Genomic DNA, 13,444 nt, shown 5'->3' with positions numbered 1-13,444 from the left:
TTTTCCCCCCATGGCCCTTCCTCTGCAAGCTTTATTTTCGTACTGAACAGAGAGAATTTATAGCACTAAAATAAAGGCTTGTGTTTCTTATAATGTGTGTATGTGTGTGCATTCAGACCCATCTGAGACTGTGCCAACTTGAAGAGTGTCACCCATCTCACTTAACACACTCTCTCTTAACACACACGCACAAGGAGCACAATGGTGGGGATTGTGCAGCTGCCTTTTTAGCACACCATCTGTGTGCCGTTTACGTAGGCACACATACACTCATACACACACAGATAAGCAAAACAACAGGATATTAGTTGCGATGTTGTGTGCCAGTCTAGATAGTTGGGGTCTGTGCAAACAGTCATCTTACTGTTGGGCTGTCCTGTCTATGTATTGCCAGCTGTTGAAATGATAGATATGCCAGACAAGTGTGTCGAAGCGTCCTGTGATCTGTGTGCCAGCCTGTTATTGTTATTAATGTCAGCAGTTTCACTATGCCATCGTGGTTATTCAGTCTGTCACAGGGTTCAAGAATGGGATTAATCAGAGGATGAAACCAAGAGAATATAGATTGGAAAAAGGTTTTTGTGGTGCATCAGCGTGGAGCAGCTCATAAATTTAGCCACATGAAGGCAGAAACTCTTCGAGTTAAGAGGAGGTCTTCACCACTCACGTTTGACTTCAGTTCATCCCTGAGGTTTGGCAGGATGCCTTGCTCTGCCTGCGTCTCATTTTTTATGTGTCTGCATGTTTGTGGAGTCCTAGCAGGGTCTCACTGAGGACAAATGACAGTCAGTCAAATCAAATTACATCAGATATTTATTTTCTGCAAGTTACAGGATAATATTTTGTGTAACAACATGCAAGAAACAATTCTCTTCACACCTGTGACATGTTGCTTATGATGCATGATCGAACAGAAGGCAAAAAATGAAAGAGCTGTTTCCCATCCTGCACACTGGCTAGGCAGATGTTGTAGCGGTCATTCAGCTCAGGGACAAACTCCATCTCCACCACACTGGACAGCTGGCAAAGGTAGTTGCTGGTCAGATAGGGATATGTACTACAAGCTAGGGAAAGACTCCGGCCAAAAAAGAACAAGGAAGAAGATCCCCATCTGCAGTTCAAATTTATGAATTATGAGTCTGTGGGACAAGGGACTCATTTGAGTTATAACTGACTGACAGCAATCTGGCTGACATATCATGAGTGATAAGTAAGTTGTTTAGCAGAAACTAAACTGTAAAGACATGCAAAACGCACCTTTAACTTATTGATTTATTTGTTTTTTTACATATTATAATTATTTTTTCATTAAATGCATAGCATCTATTTATATTCCATACAAACAAATTAACATGGCATTTGTCTTGATAATAAGAAATGTTCATGATGACTCCAGCTGAATGACGAGGTTTGTCTACTTGAATGACAGACGGGGCGACACAAAGGACTATGGGTGGGTGTTAATATATGAATTTGTAAAAATGTTAAATCAGCATAAAAATTAATACACATATTTGCATTCTGTCTCTGCACTTCACTGTTAACGGTGTGTGTTTCCTCGACCTCGTGCTCTTGAAACGGGCAACTTTGCGGGAACAGAATTATGACTTGAAATGTAAATCCAATTTTTGCATTTACAAAAAAACTCTGGAGCTAATCTGTTGTCAATGTCACATTCCTAAAGGACCCGATCACTGAGAACTCTAAGTAAGCGTGGTATACATGTCTGCCTAAATATGCGTGTATATATCTTTTGTGGGTTTCTAAATACTCCTAAGTGACTCCAGATGTCCCCAGGCAGCACGCCGGTAGGTCTCATTCAACAGCAGCTCTGTGACTCTGTTAATGCCTTGTGTATAAACCTCAAATAACGAGTTCCATTAGACACAAATTAAGCACGTGGGTTGCTTGGACTTCTGTTTTGGATACAGTAGGGTGTTCATATGTCTAATGAAGCGTTATTCTCTTTCTTAGTAAGTCTCATTAATTTATTAATTGTGAATTTTTTAGATTGTGGAAGTGGGTGGGTGATCTTTTAGCAGGCGATCTCTCCAAGCATCTTATTTCCACAAAGTGCCTTCAAGAGCAGAGAAATTCATTTAGCCTGAGTGTTTCTTGCAGATCCTTGCCCACAGACGTGCTTCATAAATGTGAATCCAATTTTTCCACTGCCACGCTGCACATGTTCATCTCAGCACTCCCCAGCTGCGACATTCAGACATGAACTTACTGGAAAACTGAAACTGGAAAGAGAGAAACTATTTTAGCCCATCGGGATGGAAAAGAGGAGTAACTGTGTGATAAGTGTATGTGACCGTAAAGCTGTGGGTCTGCTCTGCCAGTTGTCTCTACGCAGACATGCCTTTGCTTTTATCAGCAGACAGTCAGACCTTGTAGGTGTTCAGATTAGATATCATGTCCTGTTATGGATTGATTGTCTCAGTCTTTCTCAGACGCTCCTTACATGTGCTGCACAAACTCATCACAATTGTTCTTTTGCTCCAGGTTCTGTGAAGTCAGATGGGAAACCCATGGATAAGTCTCGATTAGCTGTGAAGACTTCAGCGCTTCAGCGCTCTTCCTCTGATGCTGGAAAAGACCACCGAAATGGCACTGGAGCTGGTGAGCAGCGCAAACCTCCATCTGGCCTGGTCCGGCCTTCGACAGGTGGAAATTTTGGTTTTAAGAAGCCCACCACAGCTACCAGCAATGGCACAAACAATTCCACTTCACCCTCTGTAACAAGTACAAGTGTGAGCTCCACGCCGAACGCATCTGCAACTGCTGGAAAGATTCCCAAAATGTCCGGTATTCCTGTCAAGCCTGGTGCAGGTGGTGGAGGACGCAAGACAAGTCTAGATGTTTCAAGCAGTGACCAAAGTGGTTTCCTGTCTCCAAACGCCAGGACATCTCTCCAGTACCGCTCTCTGCCTCGCCCGGCAAAAACAAATACCCTGACTCTAACCAGGCCGAGCTCAGCTCGACCAACCAGCACCACCGCGGACACGGGCTCTGGGCTAATGAAATCTTCCACCACAGCGCCTCAGGCCTCAAAGCTAAAAGAGCCTGCCTCTGGAATCAGTTCTGGGATGGGGCTGAGCAGGGCAGGTGGACGTGGGATCCCTAGTCCCAGTCCTGTCAATCAAACAGACAGAGAAAAAGAAAAAGAGAGAGCCAAAGCTAAAGCTGTTGTATCTGACTCCGAGTGTGGAAATGGGTCTCTGAAGGGAAGTCCTGCTCAGACCACCTCAGAGAATGGAGGAAAGCCGCTTGGGTTGAGACCTCCCATCAGTGGGAAGAGCATGGATCTGCCCTCGCCTGGCACACACAGGTACTGGATTAAATATGAGCTCATTTCCAGCACCACAAACTTCCACCTGCATAAAAAGTTATTTATGCTACATTTGCTTTAACCTCTTTTTTGTGTTTCTTCAGGTTGTCTGGGATGCGCAGCCTTGCAAAGCCTCCATCCATGGTCCAGCTGGACAAGCTAAACTCCAACAGCCTGGAGATAGAGGTGCAGGACGCCTTGCCTCCAAAGATTCCTCCCTACTCCAAGCTCCAAGACCTCTGCAGTTCAGGCGGCAGCTCCACCAGCACCTGCCTGACCCCCAGCCCAGCCCCTTTACTCAATGTGAACTCATCAGCTTGCTTTTCTAGTTCAGGCATCGGACTGGGACCCAGACAGGTCACTTCCCTCGGGGTTGTAGGTAGTGAAGGGAGCACCTCTCCCCTGCTCTACCCTCGTGTGTCTGGGCTGCATCGTAGTATGGAGTCTCTGCCACTCAACATGAGTCTAGCCCCAGAGCCCCAGGAGAAGGAAAAGGATAGGGGGAGGGAGACTTTGACTAGAGGCTACACCACCTTAGAATCCCGAGACAAAGAGAGACAGGAGGACAGAGGGCCTCCCTCTAGCTGGAGCTCTGGAAATAAAGTCTCCCTGCCTCTCACAGACAGGTCAGTTAAGTGTTGGTAAAGTATAACCTTTCACTGTTCACAGTATTCTTCATCAACCTAATCAGAGCTCAAATGCATAAACAATGCAGCCACGTAGCCCCATCTTCTGGTCAGCAGAGGAACTCCACCAAAACCTTCACAATTTGACACCAGAAGCAATATACAGCCTCTCCTACGCTACATTCTCTTATCTTAACTCCTTTATTTGGAAAATGTGTGGAAGCTCAATTTAGTACATTTTTAAAGACAAAATTTTGTTCTTACAACATGAAACCATTAAATTTAAAACTGTAATATTTCGACAGATGAATGCTTAAAATCCAGAGAACTAAGAAACAGGTAGGGTACATTAGAGTAGGAACATTTTTACTCTCTTTAAACGAACTCTGTCTGGATATCGCTGCTATGGCTTTGGCAGGTGTTTTTATTAAACACGGGGCAGAAATCCCAACAGAATGATAAGCTAAATCCTTCAAATGTAATTTTTTGATGGTACATTTGGTTTAAAAGGAACGCACAAAATGTTGCTACATAATAACCTTAAATAAGTAAAGGCACAGACACACACACACGTACAGATGCAGACTGATGGGCTGCTGAGCTATTATTACTACGGGCCTATTATCAGTGTTGTACAATTCTACTGACTGAAATCCTAATTACTGGCTGACACCAGCTGTATGCCAGTCTTACCGTGCCTCTTTGTGTCTGCCGGCTGTTCATGAGAGTTTAATAGCTCCTTCCACTGCTGCTTTAATAATCATACTGTTTAATCTCCACAGTTCTCAGAGAGACAGAAACACGCTGCCAAAGAAAGGTTTGAGGTATGTGGGTTCATGTAGCTACATTCTTATACGCACGCAAATCTTGCTTTTACTCTACATTAGATCAACTCAAAAACTGCAAAATAGTTCACACAAATGTACAACGGTGTTGCCTGCAAACATACCACCTCTCCATGAGATGTACAGATGGTGGTGCACTAAGTTTCTCTTGTTATGTGCAGTAAAGACAAAAGTTAGTGGAATTTAGTCTCATTATACAACTATGTAGCTTGAACTGGATGTTAAATATTATTTATTATAAGTTATTTTACAGAATTTCATCGCAACAGAAGGGAAATACCTCATATCAGTTTAACTCAGAGCCATGAATCAAGCTTGACACAGCAAACTATCAGGTGCTGATGGACTGACATAATCCTGGCGCTGCCTTTTGGCTGCTTATGTACAAACATACCATTGGCGTGATTCACTCTGACTCATAGATGTTGATCCTGTCTATTAGATTGTCACTAGTCCTAAAAGGCCAGCGATCTCTTTGAAATGTCATCTTACTGTGTCCAGCTCGAACCATTTCTGTGTTTTTTTTTTTTTAGTCATTAAAAGATGAAACTGGAGTTTCTATAACAGTATCACTTACTTTTTCCACCTTCTTTTTAGTTTCAACGGAGCTTCCCAGGCTGAGGAGGAAGGGAAGGAGAAAGGAGAGAGGAGGCACTCTCACACTGCTCTTAGTATGACTGATTCGCTCACTCTTCCATTGCTGTCCTCACCCACCTCCCTACCCCGCACCTCTAAGACCACTATGGGTGTGTTTCTATCGGACACTGAGAGGAGTGCTCTTTGTAATAATTAATACAGTAATGTTTATATGATTGTGTGATATAAGTTCATTAACTTTGTGCTTCCAACAGTCTCCAGCCCTGTTGGTGGACCTCCAAGGATGACTCGATCCAACAGCATCCCAACCCATGATGCCTCTATGGAAATCTATGGGGTGTCGCCGCTGGGCAGCACACTGTCACTAGCTGATCGTCCACGCAGCATGGGGATGGTTCGATCTGGATCCTTCAGGGACAGGGAGCCCAATGACGAAGGTGAGTCATGCCATTTGTTTTGATGCAGGTGAAGTAGAGCTCTGTCCATTCTGTTATTGCTTATTGGTTTATTATGTTTCTCTTTGATTTTCACTCTCCAGTTCACGGCTCGGTACTCTCCCTGGCTTCCAATGCCTCGTCAAGCTACTCTTCGGTGAGTCTGGTCAGCATGGAGACTAAGGTAGATAAAGATCAGTATGTGGTGTGTTTGTGGACTGAAGCGTGCACTTTACTCTTGGTTCACACTTGAGACTACACGAGATACTTCATTAGTCTCCTCTTATTCCGTCTTCTCTCCGCCCCTATTCTTGTCTTTCTGTCTGATTTGACATCTTCACTTTTTTGCTTCTTTCTACAAAAGGCTGAGGAAAGGATTCAGGGAGAGGTAAGTGTTGTCTTTCCTGCCCTTTCTTTCTTTTCTTTCATCCATCACTGTCATCCTTGTTCCCTTTGGAAGAAGTCTCTTCTTCATTTCATAAGCACCATCCACCCACATATGTAACATAAACCACATTCAGTTTTAGTGCGGTTTTCTCTTTCATAATGGGACATTGGTGGTTTTCTTCGCAGCAAGTCCGCAAGCTAAGGAGAGAGCTGGAGTCCTCGCAGGAGAAGGTGTCTTGCCTGACCACACAGCTGACAGCAAACGTATGTACTGCCCGCTGCCCTCCTCAGCATTAATTAGCCTGGTGGATGACCTTTTGTTCAAAACATGTGCCTGCGTTGTCCTTGAGGTTTCCTAAATGTGTTTGAAAGATCCACAGCAGCTCTTAGAAACCCATAGAAATGTTTTCACATCACACATGCCATCGCAAACAAAAGAAAGTGGAACGACTGCTTAATTAATCTTTTCATGGCAAATAATGTCAGCTTCACATTACAAAACAACTGCAACCCTGTCAGCTCCATGCCCCCCATCTAACCTTCCCGAATGGCATTTTAACACCACAAATCAAGCTAAAATATGCAGCCTTTCACCTTGAGGCAACTGAAAAATTTGTATTAGCCCTTACTTAATTTCTACACCACAATACCTATCAGTCATCATGATGAAGCGTCTGCCTTGGTGACAAGTACCTTGAGGCTAAAGAAACTGAAACACATGGAGGCACTGCACATACTGAACGAGCAACAAAGTGATCAAGAAACAATGCATTAATGCTTTTTGCTTTGTTGTTAGCTGCTAAAAGCAGCAACATTCCCCTCTGCATTGCATTCAGTCAGGACTGAAGTGTTGAAGATGATGCTTTGAAAGATGTTTTAAGAAGCCAGATTGCAGTGATGGAGCATCCATGGAAATGTGATCTGAATCATGCTGCTGTTTGATATGAATGTGACCATCATATGGGTCCAGGAAGGGTATCCAAAAGAAAAAATCTAAGCTAACAGTTTGAACATAGTTGTACATCCTCTTACTGTCCAGTTCTTCATCCACCTTGGTTTCATGCTCAGCCCATCATAAGTTGTCATACTGACAATGAAATAATGCCAGAGGGTGTGTGCTGGTGTCACTGATACAGCAGTGATATTTAGCGCTAGAAGCAAAATCTGACTTTTCAAAGGCATACCAAGTCTGCTAAACAATATATATAAGGGGTTTGAAATCACAAGAACACACATATTTTTGTGAAAGAATATTTGCTTTTAATAAACTTGTTCACCATGTAAATCCTCACAACTTAAAAGCCCCTTATACATCACAGCCCCACATGGCAGCATCCAGATAAATGCATGTGACATGCTGGGAGTGAGTGCACCTACTATTCACAAAGCAGATATGCAGAGGTTTAAAACCCATCCTGTGATATGTCAGTCAAATCTTTCCTGCACCATCTCAGCACATTTTTTATCCACGCTCGGCCTGAATAATCCTAACCTCCTCCTGAACCTCCTAAAAGCCACTTAGCTTGACTGCACACACATACAAACACACTTGGTGCCATACCTTTTTACCCTGACTGCAAGGCTGTGCATAAGTATCACCACCATGTCAGCAATTTTACTCATCCAAGCATTACACGAGCCTTTATACAAAACACACCAGTCATGTGATCCTGTTTGCTTTTCTTTCCCTTCAGGTTTGTTTTTACACTGCTGACCTTATTATTGGCAAAACAAATGGACCGAATATTATGAGTTGATTAATGTGTGGGGTGATTTTCCTTATTTTACCATAGTAATACATTCTGTAAAGGAGAATAGAAACTAATTTTTTCCTCCTCCTTTGGGCTAAATGGGATGGGTGTTAAAAGAGATTAGGTCAAATGGGATTTTGCACACACACACACACACACACACACACACACACACACAGACACACACACACACACACACACACACACACACACACACACACACACACACACACACACACACCATTCTGTTTAGCCTGTGTATTCTTTTCATCTTTTTAGCTCCTCATTTGAGAGGGACAAAGGCACAGAAGAAATCTTACGATCTTTTTCAAATCTGCTCTTCTCTAGGTGCTCATTTCTACCTTCTCCTTTCTACCTTAGTCTCCTCCTACACAATAGTCTGCAGTGTCCCTCACACACACAGACACACACACACACACACATATATATATATATATATATATATATATATATATATATATATATATATATATATATATATATATATATATATATATATATATATATATATATATATATATACACACATCAGTGCATTTAAACCTTGTTGATGTTTTTTTTTTTAGTTGCAACTATGTCTGAGGATTAAATAAATGGTTGCTTTTGTCTTTTATCCTTTTTGGACAGGCAAATCTTGTGGCTGCCTTCGAGCAAAGTCTTTCGATGATGACAGCTCGGCTGCAAAGTTTATCAATAAGCCATGAACAGAAGGTACCATCACATCTGCACTGCTAGACACAAACCCAAACACACAAACCCAAATTCCTGCCTCATCCAGCCCTATGCATGCCTTAAAAGCAGTCATCTGAGAGCTGATACGGTCTGAGGTGACTCTGGTCAAAGCCTCCAGCAAAAGCTGAATGTAGGTTTGACGTCCATGCTGCAGAATCTTGAGGTGAAGAGAGGAGGACAGAAGATAAGACAAAATGGTCAAGAAAAAAACTAGAAGCAGATTGCGTGCTGCTCACACTAACATTCTTGTATTTTACTGTCTGTTTTGGTGTGAATTAAATGGTCAGGGCCTGAGGCAGCATGTGTGTGTGAGAGAGAGAGAGAGAATGCGAGGAGTCTTTCTGAGTCCTTCATGCCTTGCTGCTCCCTCTGAAAGCCCTGTCTAGACCGCAGCAGAAAAGCCTTTGTTGTTAATGCCAGAACACTGACCTGTGCAGCTCAGACTGGAGCACACACTCTTTTTAACCTTGAGGAGGTGGACCGGGTCGCTCCATTTAGAGTAAAGTGGGATTGACTTTATAAGCAGCACAGAAAGACTCTGTTGTTCTGGACTCTTTGTCTTTTTGCTGACAATGTAATGGGGATCAAACCTGCCAGATGTATCAGCTTGTTAATTTGAGTTACTGTTGGACTAAACCACCACTACACATTAAACACTATTAACCACATATTCAACAATATTACAATATATCACTTCAAGGGATGTTTGATGTTAGCTTTTTAACAGATATCTGATATACTGATTTTTTGCAACTCTTAATTTCTGATCCCAATATTGGAGAGGTGATTAGAGATGTTGCATTTTATTGTCAATATCGGCCGATGATATTGGACATCATCACTTCCATCCTTTTTTCCTCCGGCTTATTAATTGCATAAATTTAATAAAATATCTACCATTAAAAATCATGCATTGCTTACAAAAAAGAATACATTTTTTGTCACATATATTTGATCTTGAAAATGTGTCTCTGTCACATTACTTTACACATTAAATCATAAGACAAACAAATTTCTGCTTTAAAATGTTTAACTCTATATGGGTAAAAAGTTCATCTTGGCCTAGAGTTTGACTAAGAGAATCAGTTGAGGTTTGGGGAAAGTTTTACTTGTATGAAAGACTTTTTTTGGAAGAATGATTTTCTTTCCTCTCGCAGAGTTCCTCAGACTTATCGAATCAATGTCTAGGCACATTAAAGCTGCTCTCATTGCAGCTATGTGACATTTATAAAACGTCTATTCAGGACTCTGAGCTGGTGGAGCTGCGGGAGACCATCGAGTCTCTGAAAGCCAAGAATGAAGAGGCGCAGGCTGTTATCCACGGAGCCTTAAACAACCCAGATAACATGAAAGGTTTGTAGACTTACTAGCTAATCCTTTTTTTTTTTTTTCTCCTTCACATCCATAAGTGATACAGATGCATAACTTGTGTATTGCAGACCTGCGTATTCGACGTCAAAACTCATGCGAAAGCATCTCCAGTTTGAATAGTCTAACCAGCATGTCCAGTGTTGGCAGCCTCAAGGATCAAGATGCCAAGAAGAAAAAGAAGAAGAGCTGGGTAAGAATAGATGGTTTACATAGTTATGTTTTTTCTCTCACCGCTTGGTGTTTGTCTGCTCATCGTCCATAAAAAGATTTACCTAAGCAGCGTAGATAAAGTATGACCAGTCTCTCCCTCCTTTGTGTTGTGTTATTTTGCTGTTTCAGGTATTTGAGGTAAGTGCAGTCATTCTGTTTGTAATAAAGCTTCGATCGTTGTCTGTCAAACAGCATGATGGAACATCCTAAACTGCAACACAATCCCTCCATCTCTACTGATTGACCTCTTTCATTACTGATTGGTTGCCTGTTCAGTGGCTGTCATTCAGTTAGAGAGGCAAACAGCAGACATGACGCTTCATAAAACCCGGAGTTTGTAGCTTAGTTTAAGTCTATGAAATGTCCTTTTTAGTTAAGTTTCTCCTCAGTTAATTTCTTATTCGTTTAATTTAGTTTTTAGTAGAAATGTCTGTGGTTGGTATGACAACCAACATTTGTGTTACCATGAAACATTGACTAACCCAGAAGTTGGGTACTATATGTAATGTATAAAGGAATAGCTTGCCACTTTGGAAATTGTCTCCAGTTTTTATACTTGTCTCATACACAAAGAGAAATTAAACATAAAAAATAAAAACATTTTGGAGACTCTGTTTTTAAAATGTGCTTTATAAATAAAAGTGGATTGGATTGAATAAAACATTTATAACCTGTAGACCATTATGAACCTTTCATGAATAATACACTAGAACAAGTCCATGAGAATCAATAAAAATGTCTTTATAAATTGCATTATATTGTGAATAAAATGGACATGATAATGCATTCATGTACTTTTTTTTTAAGACAATGAGGCACAATAACCCAAATTCTACCTGCCAGCACCTCAAAAGCCTATAAATAGTTTTTTCATGATTTTTTTTTTTTTTTTAACTTTTTCTTCTTTTTCTTTCTCAAATTCTACAAATCAGTAAAACATATTGCATCTCAGTCGGGTGTTACATTCTGTAAACAAAGTGGTAGACTATTCCTTAAACATTAAGCACGTATTAAATTAATCCTTTTAACACTTACTCTTTTTTTTTTGGTCTTCTCAGTTACTGAATGATGGTTCCAACTGGCTATATCTCAGTTTATTTGTCTGTCCTCATTTTTGTAGTTAAGGAGCTCCTTCAACAAGGCTTTCAGCATAAAGAAAGGCTCCAAAACCTACTCAGATATTGAGGAAATTGTCACCCCAGACTCCTCGGCTCCCAATTCCCCAAAGATGGCTCATGATGGGGGAGAAGAAGGCGAGAACCAGTCTTCTGCCCTGAAAACCTCTGCCTCTTCCACCTCTTCCATGTAAGTATACAGACAGCAATAAGCAAGTCTGTGCAGTTTTTGTGGCTGCCAGCGTTTGACAAGCATTTTGGCTCTTCTAGGATCATGGAAACAGCAGAAGAGGTAGACAGCGGCGAAACAGCAGTATCAGAGCTGCGCTCCGAGCTCTGGGAGAAGGAGAGGAAACTTACAGACATCCGGTTAGAAGCCTTAAACTCTGCACATCAGCTGGAGCAGCTCAGAGAGGCCATGAACAGCATGCAGGTTGGTTGTGCTGGTCTATGTACATGCATGGTGTTGTATGTCCATAAAGGTGTGTTTGGTAATGCAGCTACCTGTCAGTGGAAACTAAATACACCTTGTTTTGTTTTTTTTCATCTGCCTGGGATGTAGTCAACTGTGGACAACCTAAAGGCTGAAAATGATCACCTAAAAACTGGAAGTTTGCTCCATCTTCCTGGCTCTGGTCCCACCTCCTCCACCTCTCAGCCTTCAAGCCTTGCCTCTCTCCTCGGACCCTCAATGAGGCAGCCAATGAGCATGCCCCTCACCAAGTCCTTCAGTCTCAGCCTGAATGATTGTAAAGATTCAGGTGAGCGATGAACAAAACTTCTTACAACATTTGCATTAGCTGATTTGAATTTACTTACTGGTTCCTCACTCCTTTCAGAAACATGCCCGGATGACTTCCAAAGTGCATCTTCTCAACGTGAAGAGATATGTGCAAAAGTCCTCGTCCGCACCGGAGATCGTCCAGAGGTAAGCACAGAATAAATTACATTTACAAAATCCTATGAAATGGAGCCATTCCAGTGAACAGTTTGTACTGTCTTCTCTTGCTGTCTTTGTAGGACATTAAACAGCAGGAGTTTTATCTTGGCTCAGTACCAGTTAGTGTGAGGACTGACTGGACCTCGCTGGACTCACTCATCGCAAAGACCTTCAAAGTAATTATAGTTTTGCTTTCGCCTGCAGGTTCAACAGAGGAACTCATATTAATCTGGTAGCTCAATCTTGGTTGTGGTTATTTTTTGCCCTTTTGTTCAGGACTACTTAAGTCAAGTGGATCCGACTGCCAGTCTGGGCCTGACCTGTGACTCCCTGCACATGTATCAGCTGACCCATGGAGGGGAGAGGGTCATAGGAGGGGATAGTCCCCAGACTTTACCTTATCAATGTTTTGGCAGTGGCCCTGCTAGGATTTTTGTTACCTTGAAAGGTTAGTGGTGAGAATACATACCAGGCCTTCTTCTTAGTTTACTGGCGCATTAAAATCTGGGACCACAGCCATCAAGCACCTAAAATATAGATTTGTGCATCTCAAAAGGATGTATATGTATTCCTTGGGGTACTTAGAGACACTCCAGAGGGTACATGAGAAAATACAAAAAGGGAGATAGCTTGTTCTATCTTTTATATTTTTCTGACTTAATAGATCTGAGCTCAGTTTGAATTATAAGGGGAGTCTGTTCAGGTGGTCAGGATTACTACACACATGTGGAACATACCTTTAAAATAACAAACCTTTATAAACGGTTCTCTGATCATAATGGGTAATACTGGGTATTTTATTTCTGGATAACTAGGATTTGTTTGGTGTTTTTTTTTTTTTTTAATAGATCTACTGTAAGCTGAATGCTGTAATGAATGTGTAAATAATGTGAAATTACTCAAATATGTACAAAAAGTTAAGAAAAATATATAATAAAAAGATTACATATAGTTGTATATGTTTGATAAGTCAAAAGTTAAAATTAATTTAGGAAATATATGATTTCTCAATGTATTTAATTGTATAAAACATTTTATACATTTATATATTTACAGAAATGTAATTATGTATCGAATAACTTCA

The 13,444-nt window shown here is 41.3% G+C and overlaps 1 protein-coding gene across 1 annotated transcript in view; it reads left to right on the top strand.

Annotated features, from left to right (window-relative positions):
• Positions 1-13,444, top strand: part of nav1a (neuron navigator 1a) — a gene marked incomplete at its 5' end in the record, with an annotated part of 73,460 nt that overhangs the window by 56,520 nt on the left and 3,496 nt on the right. Inside the window, 18 exon segments of the mRNA XM_079238703.1 lie at positions 2,506-3,331; positions 3,436-3,957; positions 4,740-4,781; positions 5,400-5,548; positions 5,654-5,836; positions 5,938-6,017; positions 6,198-6,221; positions 6,407-6,484; positions 8,620-8,703; positions 9,969-10,077; positions 10,164-10,285; positions 10,435-10,443; positions 11,426-11,610; positions 11,691-11,853; positions 11,983-12,181; positions 12,260-12,348; positions 12,441-12,536; positions 12,637-12,810. Coding sequence (XP_079094829.1) covers positions 2,506-3,331; positions 3,436-3,957; positions 4,740-4,781; positions 5,400-5,548; positions 5,654-5,836; positions 5,938-6,017; positions 6,198-6,221; positions 6,407-6,484; positions 8,620-8,703; positions 9,969-10,077; positions 10,164-10,285; positions 10,435-10,443; positions 11,426-11,610; positions 11,691-11,853; positions 11,983-12,181; positions 12,260-12,348; positions 12,441-12,536; positions 12,637-12,810 — 3,134 coding nt within the window.

This window comes from Telmatherina bonti, assembly GCF_933228915.1.
Source record: "Telmatherina bonti genome assembly, chromosome: 4".
NCBI classification, from domain to species: domain Eukaryota; kingdom Metazoa; phylum Chordata; class Actinopteri; order Atheriniformes; family Telmatherinidae; genus Telmatherina; species Telmatherina bonti.
The sequence above is the reverse complement of the archived record's forward strand: the minus strand, read 5'-3'. Positions and strand labels throughout refer to the sequence as shown.